Source organism: Quercus robur, chromosome 8 (assembly GCF_932294415.1).
Source record: "Quercus robur chromosome 8, dhQueRobu3.1, whole genome shotgun sequence".
Classification (NCBI taxonomy): Eukaryota; Viridiplantae; Streptophyta; class Magnoliopsida; order Fagales; family Fagaceae; genus Quercus; species Quercus robur.
Genome location: NC_065541.1, coordinates 30,534,072 through 30,558,824, shown reverse-complemented (window position 1 = coordinate 30,558,824; position 24,753 = coordinate 30,534,072). Strand labels below are relative to the sequence as shown.

Genomic DNA, 24,753 nt, shown 5'->3' with positions numbered 1-24,753 from the left:
GACCACCACTAGAGCCAAATCAGGACCAAACTGCACCACCATTCACTCCACAAGGAAACAACCAGGAAGTGGACCCTCCTAAGGATAAGACTTCAGAGTCTGGTTATAGACAAGTCAAAAGTCAAGTGGAGACCCTGATTGAGAAAATCTGTATCATAGAGGGCTTCGGCGTTGGAGGAAGTGTTGATCTAGACAGTCTGACCAGTTTCTCTTAGGTCATTATGCCTCCTAAATTCAAGGCACCCGAGTTTGTCAAGTATGATGGCACTGGAGATTTTTGTGCCCATCTTCACATGTTCTATAGAAAGATGGCACCCTATGGGGACAATCACCTGTTGCTCTGCTTGATTTTCCCTAATAGCTTAAATGACCCTGTAGCCACCTGATATGTGAGATTGGAAAAGACCTCCAGCTGGAGAGAGATGGCCAACACATTCTTGTAATATTACCGGTTCAATATTGAGATAGTGCTTGATCGCATAGTTCTTTAAAGGACAGAAAAGAAGAGGGGGGAATCTTTCTGTGAGTATGCCTAAAGGTGGCGCGAGCTAGCCACCTAAGTGGTTCCTCCTATGATGATGAGATGATAAAGTGAGTCATTGATAACCTCAAGCCTTCTTACTACGAGAAGATAATCAGTGCCTAAGTTACTCACTTCGTAAGCCTGATTCCTATTGGGAAGTGTATTGATGAAGGTATTAGGAGCAAGAAGATAATTGATCCTAAGGCTCTGAATTCTATGATAAAACAACATGTGAAAAAGGAAACTAAACACAAAGGGAAGGAAGCCGATGTTCATGTGAATGGCAAAGTGCCTAAAGGGCCCAGAGGTGTTACTTTTACTTATACGGCGCCAAATGCTCGACCTTATCAGCAATAGGTTCATCCAGCTCAAGCACCTTGCCAAGCATTTAATCAGAGGGGAAGGCCTAATCCACCCCTATATCCCAAGGCGGAACCATGGAAATTCACTCTGTTACCCATGCCTATGGCAGCGCTTTATGCTTATCTGTTAGAGAAGAAGCTAGTGACTCCAATTTCCGCAAGACCTAGAGATGATCATCCTCGACTTGGTTTTAATCCATCCAAGAAATGTGAACACCATTTTGGAGCCGAGGGACATACTTTAGAAGAGTGTGCACATTTGAGACATCGAATCCAAGATCTCATCGACAACAAGTTGGTACAGTTCGACAACATGGCCAGGCCGAATGTCATCACTAACCTCTTGTCTCCTCACCAAGAAGAGAATGTGAATGCTATCTCTATAATGGAGGATAGGATCCCTGATTTCTCATCCCCTTCATTCCCTTGGAAAGCCATGTTGCGGGCCCCAGCCCAAGAAAGTCACATTGTTCTAAAAAACATAGAACCTCCAAGTTTTGATTGGGGAGTGTTTTCATTTTGTGAGAGTGGGGACCAATATGCCCTATGCGATTGTAGAGTGTTCTGAGCACAAGTTCAAAGTCTAGCTAACCGTGGTATCATATAGATCAAAAGAGAATCTGTGCACATGAGTGAATCCATGGCAGCCAGCCTATGCCCTCAAAATACCCAAGCGGGAACTAGCCACAGTGCTATATCAATAGGATCAAGGAAGGATTGGGATGAATAGTTGCAAGAGCGCTTATGTAGGATTCCTCCAACTCCTCCAACTTCAGTCATTATTGAAGAGATTACAAAATCACTTGTGGATTCAGAGGCTCTAGCTCCAAAGAAAGGACAAGCCATGCTAGCCATCGAAGGCTTTACTCCTCTAGTCCTGGCATTACTTGCAGTCGTAGAGTCATCTCTAGGATTTATCCAGGAGGGAACCCTTGTCGTCCCCACTATTCGAGGTTTCGATCCTCTAATTCTGCCAAAGTCTATCCAAGGAATCTCTTGGGCTACTAGCCCAAAAGCTTTAGAAGCTACTCTACCTAGCCCAATCATCATCAGTCCAAAGATGTTCTCACTGGCTCCAAATCTGTAGCCTCAAGAAAGTGTGGTCATCCGTATGCCAAAGCCCTTCCTTTACCAAGGTAGCCATCATGTCCCATGGAAGTATGATGTAACTTTGATTTCCACCCAAACTGGAAAGAAAGAGGTTTACTCTAACTCTCTTTAGGCCAAGCCGAACTCATTAGGAGTGGTTGATGTTATAGTCTTAAGGAACTAGAAAAAAGGAGGAAAGTGATTGGCAAGAGCACAGTCGAGCCAGTTAGGAATAGGGTCACCATTGAAGAAGCCGAGAAATTTTTGAAAACCATTCGAAAGGCCGATTATAGTATGATTCAGCAGTTGAACAAATCTCCAACTCAGATTTCTATTCTAGCCTTGTTGCTATATTTCGAGGTCCATCGTGAAGCTTTATTGAAGGTGTTGAAGGAAATGCATGTTCCTACCAGTATTACAGACTCCTCCTTCGAGAGTATAGTATCATTGGTGTTCGCCACCAACCAAGTCTCATATTCAAATGATGAGTTGCCTTCAGAAGGTAGAGATCATACCTTGGCCATGCATATTGTAGTCAAGTGTGAAGACATAATTCTCGCAAGGGTGCCAATCGACAATGGATCAGCCCTGAATTTCTACCTGATGGCCATTCTTGAGTGCCTGAAGGTGGATATGTCTCTTATTAAGCCTAGCACTATGATCATCAGAGCTTTCGATGGCATGGATTGAGAAGTGCAAGGTGAGATTGAGCTAATGATTGAGATCGACCTGAGATCCTTCATGGTCAACTTCCAAGTGATTAAGGTTGACTCTCCATACAACATGCTTTTAGGGAGACCCTGGTTGCATATAGTAGGTGCGTCTACCTTCCATAGGAGACTCAGGTTCATCTTTGAAAATCAGTTGATCACTAATATTGCTAAAGAGCTTATGACTATCTTCTAGGAGACATCTATCCCTTACATCGATTCCAATGCTTTTCTAGAAGCATCCTTCCATAGCTTCGAGCTAGTTTCCATGATTCACAATGCTTCAGAGCTTGAGTCCAGTTGGCTCACAACAGTCCTAATGGCGCAAAGGAAATGCTCAAGTTTGGTTACAAATTAGGCCAAGGCCTCAGAGCCATAGGACATGGGAGCCTTACTTTCATGGAACTCTTAGATAACAAAGGAAGGTTCGGTTTGGGATATGAAGGCATTCGTGAGGAACTCTTTCAAGCTTCCAGAGGCAAGAAGAGGAAGTGCGACACTTCAGGGATGTCTATTCCCCATATCAGAACCACTTTTCCACCTCCAGCCGAGGTCATTATGCCAGAACCTTTCAAGGAATTGGAAGATGAAAAGCCTAATCTGGCTTGCATTATTCGGCTCTATCCCGAAGAGTTATCCATGAACGCTATCATATCTCCTGAAGATAATTTGATTTCTACTATCTGACCAAGGATGCCAAGTGAGACGATAGGCCTTTGGACCATCGAGCCTTGCTTTGTGGTTGCACTGGCTGAGTAAGAAGTATTCCATCACCGAGTGAATGGACCTCCCAATCACCCGAGAGGGTTGGAATAACATATCCAATTTGTTTTGCTTGCTTATGTTATTTCCTAACTTATTTTTGTATTCCCCATTCATTTCCCTAGTTTATTTTCCTTAAAAAAAGAAAAAGAAAAAGAAAAAGAAAAAAAAAAAAAAAAAAAAAAACGTTTCCCTTTTATCATTATCAAGCATGAACTTTGTTTTCCCCTACCCATAATCCATTAATGAAATATTCAACATATTATTCAGGAAATTCTTGCATCTCTCTTTTATTGCTTTCCTATGAATATGTGTGTGCTAATTGTCTTATGTTTCTCTGTATATGTTCTTCTCTATAGGATCTATTCTAATTCCCAAGTGGGTATATCGTCCCTTTGCCATAACGAAAGTGTAGATGATGTGAATGAGACAATAGAGTTGGAACATGATGTTGAAGGAATGGAAGAGGTCCGAACTTACCTTGAGACATCCTAGAAGCTTTGAATAGAGAGGGCGAAGGGTCCAAGCCTAATATAGAAGAGACAGAGGTGATAAATCTAGCAGATGAAGGTGAGATAGAAAAACCATCAAGATCAGGGTAAAATTTCCCAAAGAAATGAAAGATGAGCTTATAGCTCTACTGAAGGAATTCAAAGAAATCTTTGCTTGGTCTTATCAAGATATGCCAGGATTGGATACAGAGATCATTGACAATAGAATTCCAATTAAATTCGAATGCCTTCCAGTGTGACAAGCCCTTTGAAGGATGAAGTCAAAGATTATCTTGAAGATCAAAGAAGAAGTGGAGAAGCAGTTGAAAGTTGGTTTCCTTATCGTCATAGCCTACTCTGATTGGGTTGCCAACATTATTCTCGTGCTAAAGAAAGATGGGAAAGTACGCATGTGCGTCGATTATAAAGATCTGAATCAAGCCAGCTCGAAGGATAATTTTCCCTTGCCACATGAGAGAGAGATGGAGAAGTCACATACTATTAATTTCCATCAAACTAAATAGTAAAACTAACACTGGGATGCAAAGTGTAACAAATGCCATAGTTTAGGGTACAAAGCGTGCATTTGAATAGTTTAAGGTCTAAAGTGTAATTTGGTGTATAATTTAGTGTAATATCCCATTTTTTAAATAAAAAAGAGAGAAAACAACAATACAAGGGCACAAATTTAGGCTTCTCAAAAAAAAAAAAAAAATGCACATATTCAGATTTACAAGAACTAATCTACCTCCCCTCTAAAAAAAATAATAATAAAATAACTAACTTAAGTATATGAGGATTAGTGGTCAACACCACACTGTTGTCCTTTTAATCATCGTTTTTGTAGGTGTCCATATCAACTCAATATATATATATATATATATATATATATATATGAGATAGGTTTAAGTTACATCTGGTGTAACTCTTTTTTTAAACCATTGGATTTAAGTAGATTTAACGGTAAAAAAAAGACCCTTATTAATGCTAATATTCTAATTGATCTCATTTATTATCCCTTATTTAATATATTCTATACTTATTTCTAAACCCAAAAAAAATTTATACATTTGACCCTTTCTCTCTCCACTGCACGTCTCTCTCTCTCTTTGCACGTTTCTCACTCTATCTCCTCCACGACTTTTCCACCTCCATGGCCAGGTTGTTGGCAGTATAAAAAAAAAAAAAAAACCCACAGCCGCAAGACTTCGTTGAATATATGTATATTAAAGTAAGAATTTGAAATATTCTTATTAACAATTGTTTGTGGAGGTTATAGATAATGTATTCTCGATGGTTAGTAGATAGTAATATATGGAACAAGATATATATTTTACAAAATATGCACATATATCATTTGGTTCAAGGTCTTTTTTTTTTTTTTTTTTAAAGAAACCGGCCAAGAAGGCTACTTTAATTAAAAGAAGAAAAATCCGACAAGTAATACTTATACAGATCCAGAGGAATAGACTCCATCCAAACCAACAACAGACAAGAAAACTTAGCTCTCTTAGCCAAGGCATCAGCTAAAACATTACCTTGACTACACACATGAGAGAAAGAAAAGCTTTGAAGGGAGATAGCAAACAACAAAATGTCTTCAATTATATGACCACAAGATGAATGCAATAAAAGTCTATTATGAGTAGCATGAATGGAAGACTCCGAGTCACCCTCAAAGAAAACATTACAAAGGCCAAGTTCCCAAACAAAATGAACCGCACGTCTAGTTGCCAAAGTTTTAAGAGTGAAAACAGAATCTGGTATGGGAATTTGCTCAGCCAAAGCTGCAACCACCTCAATATGTTCATTCCGAACAGCCACACCAATACTTGCTGCCTTTAAATCCTCAAAGATTGTCCCATCAAAATTTGCCTTCACAAAACCCGCATCAGGAGGCTTCCATTGAGGTCTCCTTGAACGGACCTTTGTACTAGGACAGAGACGAAGCTGCTGAAAATCCTGCAAATGTCGACGTGCTGCACCAGCAACCTTACTCAACGGCCAGACCTCCTCACCAACCCGCACTTTATTCCGGCGATTCTAGATAGCCTAGCAAGTCATCGCAAAGACTTCAAAATTCAACGAGGAACAAAACACCAAATCAAGCAGGTCACTAAACGAACTGGCCCTGGAAAATTTAGAAGGTAAAGAAGCAAAACAAGAACCCCAAACCGAACTAATACCCTTACAAGACCATAAGGCATGAAGAACAAATTCCTCCCCTTCACGACAGAGGCTACAGACTGAAGATGAAACAATCCTGCGCTTGTGTAAATTAAGCATAGTCGGGATGGAATTGGTGCAAGCTCGCCAAAGGAAGAAATTCATCTTAAATCACATAACAAGTTATAACCCGAACGAACCTGATACATTCCAGTCCGAGAATGAGGCCAGAATAGAAAATCCTCCTGAGCAGAATGGCAAACCGGAATGGACTTAATCAGCTGCGCTTCAAAAGGTAAAAAAATAGAATCCACCAGACTTGTATTCCACAACCTCGAATCACTATCAATCAACTGGTCCACCGTGGCATCCTTTGACAACACCGAAATAGGGGATAGAACTTCGCCTGAATTATTACCAGGGAGCCAAGAGTCCTTAAAAATCTTTACCAAGGTCCCATCACCTATCCTCCAACAAGCACCCAACAAAATCACCTTTCGAGATTTAAGAATATTCTTCCAAGCATAAGACCCCGATCTAACCTTGGCATAAAAAATGGACCCTGTGGGAAAATATTTAGCCTTAAACACTCTATAAAATAAAGAATACGTGTCATAAACCAACCTCCAAACCTGTTTTGTTAAAATGGCCTCATTGAACTTCACCAACTCTCTAAAACCAAGGCCCCCTTTTGATTTTGGTTGACATAAAATATCCCATTTTTTCCAATGTATCTTACTTCAATAACCCCGTTGACCCTACCAAAATTTTCTAATCATAGATTCAATATCATTACAAAGACCCACAGGAAGTTTAAAACAACTCATAGAAAAAGTGGGAATGGCTTGCATAACCGCTTTTAATAACACTTCCCTACCCGCTTGGGAAAATAATTTTTCCTTCCACCCCTAAAACTTACCCCAAACCCTCTCTTGAATATAATTAAGGCTGGCCCTTCTATTCTTCCCCACCACAGCAGGAAGCCCTAAATAACGTTCATATTCCTTAATTTCAAGTACACCAAGCAGATTTTTAATGGCATTCTTCGACAAGAGAGAGACAGATTTACCAAAGAGCAGAGTGGTCTTACCGTTATTGATCTTATAACCCGAAGTGAGCACATACTTCTTTAAAAGATTTTGAATAATCTGGAGCTCCTTTAGCTCGGCTTTACAAAAAAGGAGAGTATCATCTGTAAAAATAAATGAGATATCTGAGGACCATTGCGACAAAGGGAAAAGCCTCTAATATCATTGGCTACCACAGCTTGTTGGATTAAGCCATTAAGACCTTCAGACACCAAAAGAAATAGATAAGGAGACAAAGGATCGCCTTGTCTAAGTCCCCTAGTAGGTTTAATATCACCATGAGGTTCCCCATTCACAAGGATGGAATAAGAAATAGAGGTGATGCACCCATAAATCAACTGGATCCAACGATCCTCAAAACCCATCTTCTCCATAAGCCGACACAAGAAAATCCATTCTACACAATCGTACACCTTACTCATATCTAGTTTCATAGCCATAAAACTGATTTGCCCACCTTTTTATGCTTTATGTGATGGAGAGATTCAAAAGCCACAAGAATATTATCATAGATCGCCTTTTCTGACTAGAAAGCACTATGTACCAAAGAGTATACTATGGAGTTGAATAGAAAATTTAGGACTATAATAAGAACGACTATATGTATTAAGTTATTTCTTTTATTATATTCCAATTTAGTTGTATATTTATATTTACGTTATTTGAGTATAATTTTATAAGATATTGTAAAAAAAAAAATTAAGTATTATAGGGAAATGTTAATAAATGCCTAGGAAATATTTTTAGAAACATTTTATGAGAAAATAATAAAACAATTAATTTTTCTTACAATTTTTTTTATATTTTCCATAAAAATGGTGTTAAAATCTTTTCTGATATGGTTTATTAACAATTGCCTTAAGGGATCATTGCGCACTCTTGATACGATGGTCATTCTATAAGTATAAGTGCTTGTGGGGTGTGAGGGGGGGTAAGGGTTGAGATTCAAGTTTTCAGAAGGGAGTTTCACACATATATACATTTAGATTAGGCTATAGTAGAATTTCTATCTTGTATAAAAAAAAAAAAAAATAGTTATGTATAATTAAATGTAATTTAAATAATTTAAATTATTTGAATTCTATTGACTTAAAATGCAATACATAGATTTACATTTTGTATGACATTAAGATATAATTATCCAAAATTTAGAAAAATCTTAGTAGATCAGAGAAAAAAAAGTAAGATTAAAAAAAAAAAAAAGATAAAAATTTCTATGTTTAATAATTAATTATGAAACATAAAAATAAAAATATTGATTTTAATAATTTTACTATTGTAATAACATAGATTGGCGCAATAAACAATTATATTGCTAATAAGAGTATTTAAATATATTCAATAAAGAATTTTTGTAAAGTATAGTATGGAAGCAGCTTAATAGGTGCTATATATTTTAAAATATAAAAATGTGTAATTTTAGAGTATGTTTATTTTGTACAATGAATAAGAATTTTTCTATTAAATAAAACCTGTATCTGTCTAACATACAATATAATACGTATATTTTGCTTAATTATTAGAGATAATGATCGTTGGCTAAAACTAAAAGCAATGGGTTTTTGTTTTTATTGTCAAATTTTGTTGTTATGAAAATGGTTGCTAGTTCATGAATCACGTTTGTGGTTAAAAAAAAAAAAAAGAATTTAAAAAAATTAAATTTGATGAATAATTACAATCAAATAAAATCATGTAAATCATAATAAAATATTTTAAAATGTCTTAATCAATAGGGGAGGGATAATCACATATATGTGGTAAATGAGAAATGGAAGATCCTCCCCAAACCAATAGTGTCCAAGCCAAGGGGTATCAATATGATTTGGTTGGCTCCCATTTGACCACAAGCCAATTACCAACTGGTGTTAACTAAAAAGGTATTTGACCCACAGATCAATAGAGAGATAGGAGTTGTTATTAATATTTAGGAAGGAGGAATGGATAAGGGGAGAGTTTCAAATGGAAAATTCACTCCCAGATCTTTTTTAGCCTCTAATTATCATTACAGGCTATATCTCTTTTATTTATTTATTATTATTGTTCCTTAACTGTTGTTGTCTGTCCTAGGCAGTGTGTGTCACCTCGAAGTCCTCAACTCCCAATCCCAACTGATAAGAAAAACAAGTACATCGGTACCATGTGGGCTCTTTGGATCCACTCAATGTAAAACAACTTGAACTTACATCACTCGTGTGTACCGTGTACTGTACTACTACTACTGCTACTACTTACTTCCCTCCCCCAAAATACCCCCATTTTCAAAATCTTCTCATTAGTTTTGGCTTTGGCTTTGGCTTTGGTTTTTTATTTTATTTTTTGTTCCATATTTTTCTTGGTCCAGCCACAGCCAGTACCAGTGACTTGGGGTTGGGTATATGGGAAATTAAAAGCGTATATTGCATCTGGGTTTTTCATTTGAGAGTGAGATTTGGTGGTTTTCCCTTCTGGGTCTGACTTAGAATGATGTCAATGACATGCCACAATCTTGATTTTGGTTTTACAAAAACTGTCTTTGATTTATATGCTTGTGGCTGCTCTTCCAATGCTTCCTTTTGCCGCTCTTCAGTAAGGAATTATGCGAAGTCCAGTTCTAGTAGTAGAAAACTGGTTGATAGGCGGCGGGGCATAGCTTTGTGTAGAGTGTCTTCAACGAGCTCTTCAGTAAGGAATTATGCGAAGTCCAGTTCTAGTAGTAGAAAACTGGTTGATAGGCGGCGGGGCATAGCTTTGTGTAGAGTGTCTTCAACGAATACTCCTGCGACTTTGCTTAGTGGTAGTAAGTTTTGTGTTAAACAATAGTATGGATTGATATATTGTGGATCCTTAATGTTATGTGTGTGCGCTATAATTACTAGGAATGATATATGGTTTTTGGTTTATTTTTGTTGCACCAACACAGAGGTAGCTCAAGGTGTTCCACCATTGTTGGATTTGAAGGAAGAGTCAAGAGGCCCCATTTCATTGAAAAATTTGTTTGAATTGGTCGCTGATGACCTTCAGACTCTGAACCAAAATCTTCAGTCTGTGAGTACCCCCTTGTGAATTCCTCCAGTTGGATGGTGTTATAAACTATAGGTGTTTTTTGGTTTAGAATTTCCTTATACAATATGCTTTTCTTAAGCATGTTGTCATTCTTGCTGAATGTTTGATGGTAATTGATAGTTTGGTGATTAATCCTGGCTGAATTTAACCATTTTCTATTTATTGCGAACATTTAAGAAGTCAACGAATTGTGGTTATTTTTACTTATGAAACCATTTTGGAATATCAGATTGTATTTTCAACATTTTCTTTTTTCATCAGTGGATGTTGTACGCAATTTTATTCTTTTTTCATCTGATTCGTCACTGTTTCTGCTATTGATCTCATAGAATTCCTACCCATCCAAAGTCCATGTGTCTTTCTTAACTGATTATAACTAAGCAATAGTTTGCACATACCCATTTTGCTATATTGGAAGCTCCCTTGAAATCTGGATTGGGATATAATTTGCTAAGGATATGTTTGTGAAGGTAATGAATTACTCGTTTCAGTGAGTTTGTGTGCAAGTTTTTGTCCTAAAAGTTAGGTACATTGTCTGGCACTGAGTATTATTTTCATTATGTGACATAAGAATAAGAAGGCGGCAATAACTTTGTAATAATTCCTCTGTTGTTTGTATTGAAAAACTGAAACTTTTACAAGTAATTTCATGATGACTAGTTATACCACAATAAAATTATAAAGAATGTCAGAAACTATAACTTTGTAATTATTTCCTAAACCAAAAAAACATGATATCGCATTTTGCTTCTTATATATTATGCATAGGTGACTAGCATGCAGGTATCTAAACTGTATATTACTGTAATATACAGTACTTCACCTTCATGACTATTTATCATGCCAATTGTTGACATGAAGGGGCATTCCATATATCGGACTCCGTATCTTACCTTTCCAATTGACAAAGTCCTCAAGTTATTAGATATGAGCTTCTGAAATGATTGAAGGAATATGGTATGTGCTATAGTCACAAATGACTTGACATTCTTTCTGTTTATAGAACAAGAATCCTTGTGCACTAATTCTGGGCCAGTCTTGTTTTAGTAGAAATGGTTGCAATCCAGTGGACTGCTCACAACATTGTAAAATCACATGGTCCAAAACCTTAATTTTTCTGGGGATAGGCAGCATGAATTTCATCCAGTCTTTCCAGTTTAACTCATTTCATTTTATATATTTCTTTTACCATCTCAAAATAGAGATCCAGGAAAATTTCCACTTCTTATTCCCTTTTTTTTAAGGTTAAGCCCATGGACTCACTCTTTCAAGGATCTTGATTAGTTGGTCTAATGTAATTATTTGTCATTGGAAAAAAAATTGGGCTTGTTATTTCATTTTTCTATGCAATTTGGGTACTCTTGAGTCTTCATGTTCCTCATTAGAAATAGATATGGTCATCAGTCAAGCGTGGAACTATAATGGTTTGCTTCTCAGGCTTTGGTCCTAGCCTCATTGGCCCACAGAACTTACCACTCCATTATAAATGATGGAAAATTGCTTGCTAGGTGGGTCACGATTAACTTGCCACTCCATTATAAATAATGGCACATTGCTACATTGCTTGCTAACTGGGTCATGATTAATGTAGCCTATTAGTTCTATCAACAAATTATGTCGTCCTTGTGGCTTTAAAGTCTCTCTAGCAGCCTTTCTGCTGCATATATTGTGACGGTGATGGGCCACCTTAGCATAATACTGTAATTTATGGATTCAGATGTTATTACACTTCAATTGATAGATCTAATACTGGTAACCAGAACTCTCATATTGTTTTCAACCTTGAGTTTTATCATATTCATTCCAAAAAATCTCCATAAATAGCTTTTGCTTAATGCTTCTCCTATCATATTGTTTTCAACCTTGAGTTTTATCATATTCATTCCAAAAAATCTCCATAAATAGCTTTTGCTTAATGCTTCTCCTAGATTTCACAAGGTAGTCTACACTTCTCAGTGATCCTCTCCATTTGGTTGAATGATAATTTTAATGTTTACTAACTTGTCAATGCTTTTACACTTGTGGTCATGACTTTTCAGTTTCTCTGGCCTGTCGGTGTATTTCTTATTCTCTCTGGTCAGTACTCTGCCTATAAGATTAAAAAACAATCAGTACTCTGTCTCTATTTTTCAATTTGGTCTGCGTCCTCCTTGACCCAAGTCCAACCATGTGAAGGTGATCATTCAAACATTGATATAGACATCTCTAAATACTTAATGTATCTAGATAGAGTTCCAAATCACTGCAGTTTCCTCCTTTGAACCACAAAAATTCATGTTTCTCCTAACAGCTCCCAATTATGCTTGCCATGAAAGTAGTCTTCAATTTAAGAAGAAATTTGTATCCAAGGATTTTTCAGTAGATTGATAGCCGAAAAAAGGGGAAAAAAAAACCCTGTAAACCAGGATGCATGTCTCCTAGAGGCATGTTTCTCTTTGTTACCTTCTAAATCCTTCCCTTTTATTCAGAGCATCCCATAACCTAAAACCTTTTAATTCATTAAAAACCAAAGTGTGACATGGTTTTAGGAAGAACCATTATTGTTCTTTGGGCTCCAAGCATAGGAAGATAGATACCTTTATTAAGTGATTTTAATACTTCCCCTAGGAAGGGAATTACCTTAATTTTTGGGATGCTCCTGACTGGAAAATTTGGCTTCTTATGTTCTGATACAATTGTGAATGATTTTGTCCTGTTGGCCTCTTTTGGTTTTGTTTTACTTTGCCACAGGCAAAGAGGACAAATCTGTTCATTTGTAGATTTTGAACATAATTCACTCCTTTGGCATACAATCTTTCCAATTATAAAGAGACATGGCCTGCTTAAGATCAAGTTACATAACTTTGATTTGGATTTGCTTTTGATTGAGTAAAAGAAGAGTTTTTAAGTTAATAAGTAAATCAAGCAAAAACATTTTCATATAATTGAGTGCTTTGAGCATCTTCATAGATATGGGTGTTACAGTGAAAGAAATTCTTTAGAAAAGAATGTGTTTATTGACATTCTTAGTGTCACTGACCTACTGTACAACCAACTTAGACGTTCTTAGTAATATGGGACATAAAGATTAGGCTGATTTGTATTTGTATTGCCTTGTCAGATGAGCATGATTGTTGATGTAGCACAATTCTGTGTTGGTTTAACTGTTAATTGCTTAACCAATGTTAGAGGTTAAGTTTTTGTTTAATTTTTTCAGGTAATGCTGCTTTCAAGTAGTAAAAGTTAAAAACAAGAATGCTCTTACTGATGTAACATTAATGTTAAATTATGATATCTATTGTTAGAAAGAAAGTAGAAGAATTAATAAACCCAAAAGAACTCTTGAAAATTGGCTTGAATTCCTAATTTTGACTTGGTCAAGCATTTAGGTTTTCTTGGTGTGAAGTTAAAGTTGATTTAATTACCTTTTTTTTGGTTTTTTTGGTTTATATGGGAGGAAAGTTTGTTCCTTGTCAAAGAAGTAATGTTATAATTCTTGTTGATTGAAGAATAGAAGTTGGACCCTCATGTACAGAGAATATTGTAAATGATTTGGTGGCTCTAGTCCAAGTGTCATAAAGGGAGAGAAGAAACTCTTAGAAGAACATTGAATGGGTTTCTTCTTATTGTAGCTTTATATATCATTTGGGGTTGAAAGATATCCATGTGTGTGCAACATTAGTGGTGAAGGTAATGGAAAATAGAGAGTTCTCCGGATGAGCAATTTAGAGGTCGAGCATTGTAATCCTTATTTAGTATAGTGGATTTGATCTCTGTTTTTTTGTCTGTCTGTTTGTCTTTGTGTGTGTGTGTGTGTGTGGAGGTAAGTAGTTTGCTGAACTACATAAATTTTTGTCTGTGTGTGCTTGTTGTTCTTTATTTGACTTTGTTGTTATTTGTTCGAATATATGAGTGTTATAGCACAAGTAGTGTTGGAGCTTCTGCTATCCCAACAATAATAATCGGAGATTCTTCTTTCCTTAGTCTTTTCATCTTTGAATATTATCTTGGATTTTGCATTATTGTTGTTGTTGATGTTATTGTTATTAAATTTTATATGAAGACAAACCTTTGAATGATGGAATGGTGGTATAAAGTTTATTGTTTCATATTCCCTTTGACCTGCAGTTTGAAAATGGTGATTATTGAGGTAGACATGTCACAATTCAAGAGCATTCAATAATGTGCTATTGGAATGACAATGTTCTAACTTAGTCCTTGTTGATTTAGCAAGATAATTGCAGTAGTCTCATTTGTATAATACATCATCTCTTGGCTACACCGGGCTCTGAAATTTTCTTTTTCATTTTTATCTTCAAAATTCCATATACAGTAGATAAAAGTCATTCATGTGAAGGGCAGTTTAATGTAAATAAGTATATTCTTGTCTTTAACAAGGGGTACTTGAATCTCTATGCTTATCATCTTCTGACTGCTTTCTCTTGTCAAAATCTGACTAAATTATCTGCAACCATTGTAATATCTATTATCTTGTATTTTATCTAATGAAAATTCCATGGTAGATTGTTGGCGCAGAAAACCCAGTTCTGATGTCTGCAGCAGAGCAAATATTTGGTGCTGGGGGGAAGAGGATGAGACCAGCTTTGGTGTTCTTAGTGTCAAGAGCAACATCAGAACTAGCTGGCTTAAAGTGAGTATTATTCATTTATTCTTTCCCAAAACACACTGTCCTATATTACGTTGAGGAAATAGAGGTGTAATTTAGTACTACTTTCCTCTAGGGAACTTACCACGGAGCATCGTCGTTTGGCAGAGATCATTGAGATGATCCACACTGCAAGTTTAATACATGATGATGTATTGGATGACAGTAACATGCGGAGAGGTATGCCTTTGCATCTTTACATGAAACTCACTTCTTAAATCATATAGAAGTCATTTCATCGCGAATTTGGTCACCTATGCAATAAGATTTGGGCTAGTTTAGCAGTTATAACAGGTATATGGTTACTGCATGCTTTTTTGGCGATATTAGGATGATAATTGAAGGAGGCTGAGGAATGTATGCTCTATCATCGTGTACTCTTTCATATAATTCACTGAAAGCATTCATAGGGAGAGGAATAGTAGATGTTTTGAAGATACTGAGAAATCTATTCCTGACCTCAAGCTTCTCTTTTTTAGAACTTTAAGGGATTGGTTGTTTGCTTTGCAAGATAAATCTTTCCCCTCTTTTATTGATTTCCTAGACTCTTGTAATTTTTGTATTTGATTTCTTTTCCCTTGTACACTCCCTGTGCACTAGGGTGTCCCCTTTTTTATCAATATATCTTTTACTTATCAAAAAAAAAAATTCACTGAAAGCATTCATAAAAGAAAAAAAAATTACCTTTGCTTTTCATGATTTGAATCTAATCTTCCATAATAGTTGGTCCCTAGCCCAAATAAAGTAGGGTTCTATAGGTGGTCACAAGATTATCGTTACACTTTATGAACAAGAGTCCTGAAAGGGCAAAATACATGGAGTAGCTGACCTTTAAATAGTTTGGATAAATGCTCATTGAATTGAGCAGAGGATTAATCTAATTTTTTGACAAGCTCTAGGAGGGCAAATTTCCTTCTTTTGACAGATAAAAAGGTCATTATAAAAAAGGCTGAGGGATGCAGCCTAGTACATGGGAAGTATACAAGGAGAAGCCAAAACAGAAAATAAAATTAAAAAAAAGAATAATACAATAAAGAATCAGTGAAAGCTTTTGATATCTAGGAAGAAAGTCTGCAATAGAAGAAGTATGAGTGGTTGAAAGTAAGGTTTTGAATTCCGTTCTGGATTGACAATTGGAACAAAATATTCTAGTACTAGTGTGTTTTGGTGCATCGTTTCAGGATTACACACACACACACATATATATATTTCTTTATAACTTCATATTTTATTATATCTAATTAACTAACACAAAATTTAAAAAATGATATGGGAATTAAATGAGTCAAATGGCGAATTTTTTTTTTTGGGATAAAATGTTTTAAAAAATCCAACACATTCCAGAACAGCCAGGAGTAGTCTGGAATTTAAAGACTAGAATGGTCGGCATTCATTTGGAACACCGGAACCATCCAGAATAGACTGGAATTTAGACTAAAACGGATTAAGGGGTAGGTGCCCCAGATTAAGCACCGGAACGGAACGGAATTTAAATCCTTGGGTTGAAGTCCATTCATATAAGGTCTTCAAAAATATGAGTTTCAATTTCACCACATTAAACTCTTTCCCTCATAGTAACAAGCATTCCTTTCTCTCCAAAGACACCACATTAAACATAAAGGAACAACTTTCCAATCCCCCCATTACTCTTCTTACTAAAAGGTGCCTTTCAACATGATAACTCCTCCACAGAATGAGGAATTACCTAGGAGACACCAAACAAGCAAAAAACCAATGACCACAACTCCTAAGCCACTGCATAATGTAAGAAAACATAAGCTGTATTTTATCCATTGCTTTTACACATAAAACACCAATCTATAATAATTTTCTCTCACTTCCTTAGGTTATCTGTTGGCAAAGTCTTCCCTAGTGCCACACATCATGAGAAGAATGTCACTCTTGAAGGTGAACGAACTTTCCAAATCCTTTTCTAAGGAAAATACTTTCCTCCTCTTTCCCTCAATTTTTTGTAGTAGCTCTTCACTTGGAAACCTTGCTTTTTTGAAGGGATCCATTCCATTTTATCTTACTCCCCACATTGAAACTTTATTGTGTTTGTCTTCCAATAGCTGTGCCATAGAATCTACCTCCCAATCATGCACCACTCAAATACATATAGGATTCCTATAAAATTACTTAAGGAAAAAAAGGGATTACAATCAAAGTAACAATTTCTGGCCTCTATTTAATCTGCCACTCTATCATCTCTGCCCCTTGGAATTATAAAAAGATTAGGATTACTCTCCTTTATAGCAGTCTCTCCATTTCTGAAATCAAGCCAAAAGCAAATTTTAGAGCTCATCACTATCATATCTGATAAAATGTGAAAAGCTTTCCTATCCTTTACAAATGTGCTTCCATAATCCCACATCTTATGGCCCTCTAACCTTGCCCAAAATCAGCTCCCCCAACTAGTGCCATACTTTAAATCTATCACCCTCCTCCACAATGTATTTTCTTCTAACATGTATCACCATAGCCCCTTTCCCAATAAAACTTAATTAAAAGATTTGGCTTGTCCCCATCTGGGAAGGGAGTGCCTGGACTAACTGCAAACCCGGAAGTCTCTGGTTCAACTCTTAGTTGAGGCGTTTCGTGATTTACCTGATGCCTGCTCAGTGGAGGTGTTTAGGCATAAGAGGTTTACCCCTCATGGGTGGTTCCACTGGCCCATACCTTGAGGGGATTTCTCGTCATCAAATAAAGAAAAAGAATTAGCTTCATAATCTCCAATCTGCCATTGCAAATTGATGGGTAAAAAATATTCTAACCCAATCCACCCTAGAGGAAATTCCTTTAATTTTTTTTCTCTTCTTGCCACTCCTACATACAATGGGAAAAGAGATAAGAAAATATCTTGTAAGGTTAGATAACATATATTTTCATTAAAGTGAATCTACCTCGTTTTTCTAGATATGATTCTTCTAACTAGCTACTTATCAAAAAAAAATTCTTCTAACTAGCCAATCTCTTATGCATTCTTTATAGAACGAAGTCCCCATATATGCTTTGCCTTCAAATGAGCTCCCAAAGGTAAACCCAAGCATTTAATTGGGAGAGATGAGACACAGCATCCAAGATTGCTTGCCAATTATTCAATATTTATTATCTATCCTACTGGCACTATTTTAGATTTACTTAAATTAATCCTTATACTTGAAACAGCCTCAGAACAATTGAGAATTCATCTCAAATAACAAAGTGGGGTAGAATTTGCCTCATAAAAGATGAGTGTCATCGGAAAAAAATGAGATGGGATATCACCATTGTTTCACCACTTGAGTTATCAGTGGAGAAACCATTCAAATGGTTGACACTGTTATCATCCTACAAAAGGCTTCCGTAATCACCACAAAAAATAAAGGGGAAAGCAAATCTCTCGATGTCTATTACTAGTGAAAAAACCAATAAAGGTGTGCTTCACCAGGAGAAAATAATTGATTGGATACACAAAAAGCTATCCACTTCCTCTACTTTTCCCCGAAGCCACAACATTGTAACAAATAAATCAAAAAGTCCCAATTGGTGTGGTCATAAGCCTTTTCCACATTAAGTTTGCATAAAATCCTTGGGCTTCCAGATTTAATATGGCTATCCAAACTTTCATTAACTCTAAGAACAGAGTCAAATACTTGTCTGCCTTGAATAAATGAATTCTGTGTCTGACACAATCTCTACCTATATCCCCCCTCAATATATTTGCCAATAGTTTGATCAGAATTTTATAAATACTACCCACAAGACTAATAGACCTATAATCGTTCACTTCAAGTGTACCTGCTTTTTTAGGTATCAGAAGCACATGTTGCAATTTGACTTTTTTTTTTTTTTTTTTCATCTTTGTTCTCTTTCTCTGGGTTAATGGCAACCCTGTTCATTTCCAGCTATATATGTCCATGAAATCTACTACATGAAAGGTCTACCATACAATATGAACTTGCCTTTCTGTCCTCCCTTAATTTCTGTGTCTACCATAGGAAATGTCTAGATAGTGCTGTACATGGAGTTGCACTGACAGTATAATTTCCCAGATTAAGCTCATAAACCATCATGACTCTTCTCATTGTCTCGGTTCATTAGCATCTCCTATGTTGTGTCTTCATCATGAATCAATTTGAATCGATGTATTCTCTTTGTGGTTGTGGTTACTAGTTTTTCTTCCGAAAGATCAGTCCTCTGGATGAGAGTTTCTACAGAAAAGGGGGCATCATTGTAAATGTTAACATAAAACCGAATGTGATCAATTCATAAATTTCGAAATGATCCTACTACATTGGACAAGAGTATTCATGTTCAGGATGCTGGGAAACTCAAAATTAACTTAAAAAATCAAAGAATTACTTGGAGTAAGATCTACTGAATTTTTTAACAATAAATGTTGTGAACAGCTAGGGTCCCCCACCTCATCGTGGCAGACCTGGTTTCGAGTACTTGCTGTTTGTAACCTAGTTTGTTTTTCCACCCTTACCCCCCCCCAACTCCCTGTTCCTCTGCTTTTCCCCTTCCCTATTAGATTCCCTATAACTCAATATGTAAGATGCGTATTTTCAGGGCAGGAAACTGTTCACCAAATGTATGGTACAAGAGTGGCAGTGCTGGCTGGGGACTTTATGTTTGCACAGTCCTCATGGTATCTAGCAAATCTTGAAAACCTTGAAGTCATTAAGCTTATAAGCCAGGTAAATTCCAACCATTTTCAGTTGCAAGAACCATTCATAATCCAGCTTTGATGCATGCTCAAGTGTTATTTGAATGATTTCCATTCACACTAAGAGTGAGGGCACGGGTTAGATATTCAAAACATCTAGTTTACATTTCATTTAGTTTATTACTCCATTGCAGGTTATTAAAGATTTTGCAAGTGGTGAAATAAAGCAGGCGTCTAGCTTGTTTGATTGTGACCTTAAACTTGAGGAGTATTTGCTCAAGAGCTACTACAAAACAGCCTCCTTAATAGCTGCTAGCACCAAAGGAGCAGCTGTTTTTAGTGGGGTTGACAGCACTATTACTCAGAAAATGTATGAATATGGCAAGAATCTTGGTCTGGCCTTTCAAGTAGTAGATGACATATTGGATTTTACACAGTCAGCAGAGCAGCTGGGGAAGCCAGCAGGTAGTGACCTTGTGAATGGGAATCTCACTGCACCTGTAATTTTTGCACTGGAGAAAGAACCAAAACTGAGGGATATAATTGAATCTGAATTTAGTGAGCCTGGTTCCCTAAATGAGGCTATTGAATTGGTTAAAAGTTGTGGAGGCATTGAGAGAGCACAAGAATTAGCTAAAGAGAAGGCTGATCTTGCAATCCAAAATCTCCAATGTCTTCCAGAGAGTGCCTTTCGATTAGCTCTGGAGGATATGGTGTTATACAATCTTGAACGGATTGTTTAGTCAGATATGTTTTGATTTATAAACCACTACTTGATAGAATATGCCATTCTTGATGATTGTTACTTGAGCATGAGGAAGGCTTAGAATTCAACCCCCCGCCGCTACCTTAAGGATTTTCTGCTATATCTGCACCATAATAAGCTGGTTGTGACACTGTATATTCTTTATAGGTATTGAGTCACAGCTCTACTTCGAGCTCCTACATTAATTATTAAGTCACAGCTCTATTTCATATAACCTGATAAGAAAATAATGCTTATGCAATTGTTGTACTATGCGCAATAAATACATTGGGATCACCAAATAATGTTGAGCAATGCAGATATTTATTTTTGTTCACTTTATTAGATTTTGCCATGTTGTGTAACTACTCATTAAAAATGTAGAATGCTATGTAAATTTAAAACAAACTGGCAAGCTCAAACTCTAGGATGGGATTTTAAAAATTCAGAGATAAAGTTAGCCTAAGAATTTTAATTCTTATTTTGTGTGAATTTTTTTTAGAGGTGGCAAAGTTCAACATGTCTTGCGGACACGACATGTCATGAAGTTAACAGGTTATGGGTTGAGACTTAACGGGTTCGTGTTATATTTAAGTTGACACGACTAACTCATTTAATAAATGTGTCGTGTTCATGTTCAACTTACAAAACCCATTAACATGTGTGACTTTAAGCATATAAGCTTATTAGTTGTAGTGGTTTATTTTGTTTGACATATTGTGACCGATTACTTGTGGTACTAATATATGCTTTAGTTTTGGATAATTATGTTTGGTTTTTCATAGTTTAGACCAGTTGAGTTAATACTAAAATTTGTATTTTTTTTTTTTCGCTTTGATAAAATCTAATAAATGGGTTAACACGACTGACTATTTTAATAAATGTATTGTGTTTGTGTTCAATCTATAAAACCTGTTTATCTTGTATGATTCATATAATTAAATGTCATTTTACCAATATACCTTCAAAACTCTAAGTATATAAACTTATTAGTTGTTGTTGAAAGTTCAAAAACGTGTATAAACACCTTTAAACGTTTAGACTCCCAAATTACAATTTAACCAATTCAAGTAATATGTCAAACAACTAGTGTGCGGAAACTTAACATAAGCTATAATATGGAATTGGTAAAAACTATCTAAGCCGAAACAAAACACAATCCACAGCAGATAATAAAAAGGCAAAGATAGAGAGGAAATAAGATGCAAACACAAAGACAACACGCGATGTGTTATCGAAGAGGAAATTGAAGCCCTCAGCGTAAAACCTCTCCACCGCCCTCCAAGCGGTAAACAATCCACTAGAAAATACAGTTGGGATACATGGACAGCAATAGACCCTCCAAGCCTAATCTACCCAGTGCACCTAAACCCTCCAAACTTCTTGCTCCAACGAGGTTGCGCCGAACCTTTTTCTTTTCTAGCTTCCCAGATTCCGCTACTAGACCGTAGCATCAACTAATGAAAATTGGTTCCTTCCTAACTGCTTCCCAGAAATCCAAACAGCTCTCTCACAGTAATGATAATGGTGAGAATTAGGTTTGGTATAATGCCTCTCAAGGATTTGACAATGGAGAGGAAGAGAGTTGAGGAATTTGAAGAGACTCTAATGTATAGATTGTGGGTGAATCAATCTTGTTTTTCTTTAGGGTTTCTCTCTCAAAATTCTCTCTGGAAGCTCTCTTACAATCGTGGGTAAAAGGGGTATTTATACTGGAGTGGTAGAGGAATGTGAAACGTCAGGTTTTACAAAACAGGGGTGGCTCGCGGCTTGACTAAGTCGCGAGATCCAATCGCGAGATAACCGTATGGCCAGTTGTCCTGTTTTGTCCTGTAGTGCTCCAGCTTGCATGACTGTTCACCTTCTAGCATGCTTGGCACGTGTGCTGCGTCTGGCGGCTTGTAGCCGCGAGTCACCCGCGAGGCCAAGCCGCGAGTCTCTGTTTTCTTGTACACTCTTGAGCAATCTTCACTCTATCTCACTCACTACCCTTACATCAAACCCACCTAAATACAGGGTTACTAAATGCTGAAATACAAGCAAATTTGACACGGAATAAAGCCAATTAGATGGTTGAATAAATTCAACCTTACAGTTGTAGTTTATTCTGTTTGTTATATTATGATTGATTATTTGTGATATTTAGATATGCTTTACTTTTGAATAATTATGTTTGGTTTTTCGTAGTTCAGATCAATTAGGTTAATACTAAAATTTGTATTTGTATTTTTTTTTCTTTTGCTTTAATAAAATTTGATAAATGGGTTGACATGACTAATCTGTTTAATAAACAATTCATTTTAAGGTTGAAGAATTTTAACCCGTTTAATAAATGCGTTGGGTTATTGTCGACCCATATAGTCAAATATTTATAAGTGGACACGACATGAATTTGGCATGTGTATAAAAATTGTCACCCATAAATTTCTTATGAGCGCATGCTGGTGCTAGCATAGTAGCATTTTATTGGTAAAACTTGTCAATCTGCTAGCATATTAGCATTGTATTTGTAAAATTTGTCAATTATCATTAAGCACTTGTCTTGCCTTCATGCAAAGTTTTGCAACAATAGAGAGCTTTTTACTGCTAAGAGGCCATAAGAGAGTCTGAGAGTTAAGATCAAGCGAGCCAATTTCATACCTAAGGCCATTTTGGTTTGGTCAATGGAACAAAATATTTTAGTTCTAGTTGATATCGGTGTATCATTTTAGGATTTATGTTAGTATGATTTCTTTATTTTTTATGTTTATCAACATAAAATTTAAAATTCTCATATTTTATAAGCTTAAATATTAGACTAATCACAGTAACCCAAACATATTAGTTTAAATAACATATTTTTTAATAATTTTTTTTAAAGTTTTTTAAAAACATTTTCTTTTTTTCTTATTATATTGGCCAAAATGCTAAGAAAAACATATTTTCTCATCATCAATACTAGTTTAATGGCTAGTACGGTATATTTTTCCAGTATCGTACAGTTTAACTTTATTGCTTAAGATAGGTCATAGCCTATGTATTGGCATGTTGTAGAACTGGCTTCTATGTATTAGGCTCTCTCTATGGTACTTATCTAGGTTAGTTGGCCTGCCTAGCCTCCCATTATTAAAAATGATAATTGGTTTTACCAAAAAAAAAAAAAAAAAAAAAAAAAAAAGAAAAAAAAAAAGAAAAGAAAAGAAGGGTTTTATATCCAAAATATTAGGCTAATAGAAATCTAACTCAATTAAAACTTATACTGTTTCACCAAAAAAAAAAAAAAAAAAAATGCAAGACTTAGGTACAGTACTTAGGTGCTGTTCTTTAGGTTCATTTTTTAAAATTTTTCCATGTGAATTTTTTATCATGGAATGAAAGTGTATTTTTTAGTTAAATAGATATATGGCTGAATCTTAAGATAGAAATCTAAGGAACAACACCTTAAATATTACACCTAAGTTTTGTCCAAAAAAAAAAAATGCTATAAGTGTGTTGAATCATCACTGATTATCAAGTTTCCCTAATAGCTTAAACTTTAATTTTGTTATCAAGTTTTTGTCAACATTACCCACCTAATCTCCAACATGCCACACAACAATCTCTCTCTCTCAACATCAAAATCAAAATTGGAAATAGATATTAGGTTTCCTTAATCATGCATTACACACCCAAGGTAAAATAAACCTCATTTTATATTAAAAAAAATTAGCTATTTTTGCTAAATTTTTAGCTTGAACCATGATATTTGTTTCTTTATATGAAATTAATCTTGGATTGGTTAGTATTAATTTATCAAATTATGTGGCTAATCCTTTGTTGCATAGACATGATGAGGCTATTGGGTCATTCAAATGTTGGGAACCCAAACAAGGTAATGATAGCTCAAAGAAAGCAAAAACCAAAAAGCCAACCCATTTCAATCAGGAGACAAAGGCCTCCATTAGCACCCTATGTTTGCCTTGCCTAAAATGCATTTTAACTCATACCAAGCCTAGTCCAAGACCCTCTTGTACATGGGAGGCATCTAACATTCATTTTAAGGCTTAAATTAGAATTTTAGTGCATGTGGAAAACTAATTGAGCACATACCCAAGCAATTGGTTAGAATTACACCATAAGTTAGTTTGTTAGGCAAGTGCACATGTACACATTAAAAATATGAATATATTTTTCAAAGCGCGTGTCTAATTAGTTAAGCTATAAGAATGATGAATGTGTAAAAAATGAGAATAAGATGAGTTGTATAAATAGATCAATATACTCATCTTTTGTCACAATGGAAGAGTAATCAAGTTGTTACTTTCTTGTTTTCTCATTAGTTTTTTTCTTGGAGGTAGTGACTCTTGAAGTAGCGTCATTCTTGGAGGTGGTGACCCTCTTGAAGTGGTAACGGTTCATACAAACCAGCACAAATTCTCATGCAACCCTTTGAACCCTAAAGCAATCCTAAGCACCAACATAAACATTTCTAATGCTAGAATCATAACTAAACATTAAAGC

At 35.9% G+C, this 24,753-nt stretch overlaps 2 protein-coding genes across 5 annotated transcripts; both read left to right on the top strand.

Moving 5' to 3' along the window:
* The first annotated feature begins 982 nt into the window (after positions 1–982).
* LOC126696137 (uncharacterized) lies at positions 983–2,664 on the top strand. The gene is made up of 3 exons (XM_050392922.1): positions 983–1,323; positions 1,636–1,968; positions 2,145–2,664. The coding sequence occupies exons 1-3, from the start codon at positions 983–985 to the stop codon at positions 2,662–2,664; spliced, it is 1,194 nt and encodes a 397-aa protein (XP_050248879.1).
* A 6,573-nt stretch (positions 2,665–9,237) lies between these two features.
* LOC126695180 (solanesyl diphosphate synthase 1, chloroplastic-like) lies at positions 9,238–20,611 on the top strand. 4 transcript variants are annotated; one of them, XM_050391842.1, is made up of 7 exons: positions 9,238–9,806; positions 9,903–9,964; positions 10,091–10,215; positions 14,736–14,863; positions 14,955–15,058; positions 19,433–19,560; positions 19,724–20,611. In XM_050391842.1, exons 1-7 carry the CDS (start codon positions 9,652–9,654, stop codon positions 20,270–20,272), a joined length of 1,251 nt encoding a protein of 416 aa, XP_050247799.1. In that variant the 5' UTR covers positions 9,238–9,651; the 3' UTR covers positions 20,273–20,611. The 4 variants fall into 4 exon arrangements, with proteins under 4 accessions (XP_050247799.1, XP_050247798.1, XP_050247797.1 ...); XM_050391841.1 differs by having other exon boundaries at positions 9,239–9,806; positions 9,903–9,967; XM_050391840.1 differs by having other exon boundaries at positions 9,239–9,964.
* Positions 20,612–24,753: the final 4,142 nt, after the last annotated feature.

Excerpts from the sequence above, each read along its gene's own strand:
- LOC126696137 (XM_050392922.1), top strand. The coding sequence starts at position 983 with ATGCCTATGGCAGCGCTTTATGCTTATCTGTTAGAGAAGAAGCTAGTG. Across the intron at positions 1,324-1,635 it reads TCATTCCCTTGGAAAGCCAT|GATTCCTCCAACTCCTCCAA; the intron begins GTTGCGGGCCCC and ends GCGCTTATGTAG. Across the intron at positions 1,969-2,144 it reads TTCTCACTGGCTCCAAATCT|TCTTAAGGAACTAGAAAAAA; the intron begins GTAGCCTCAAGA and ends TTGATGTTATAG.
- LOC126695180 (XM_050391839.1), top strand. The coding sequence starts at position 9,652 with ATGATGTCAATGACATGCCACAATCTTGATTTTGGTTTTACAAAAACT. Across the intron at positions 10,216-14,735 it reads TGAACCAAAATCTTCAGTCT|ATTGTTGGCGCAGAAAACCC; the intron begins GTGAGTACCCCC and ends ATTCCATGGTAG. Across the intron at positions 14,864-14,954 it reads TCAGAACTAGCTGGCTTAAA|GGAACTTACCACGGAGCATC; the intron begins GTGAGTATTATT and ends ACTTTCCTCTAG.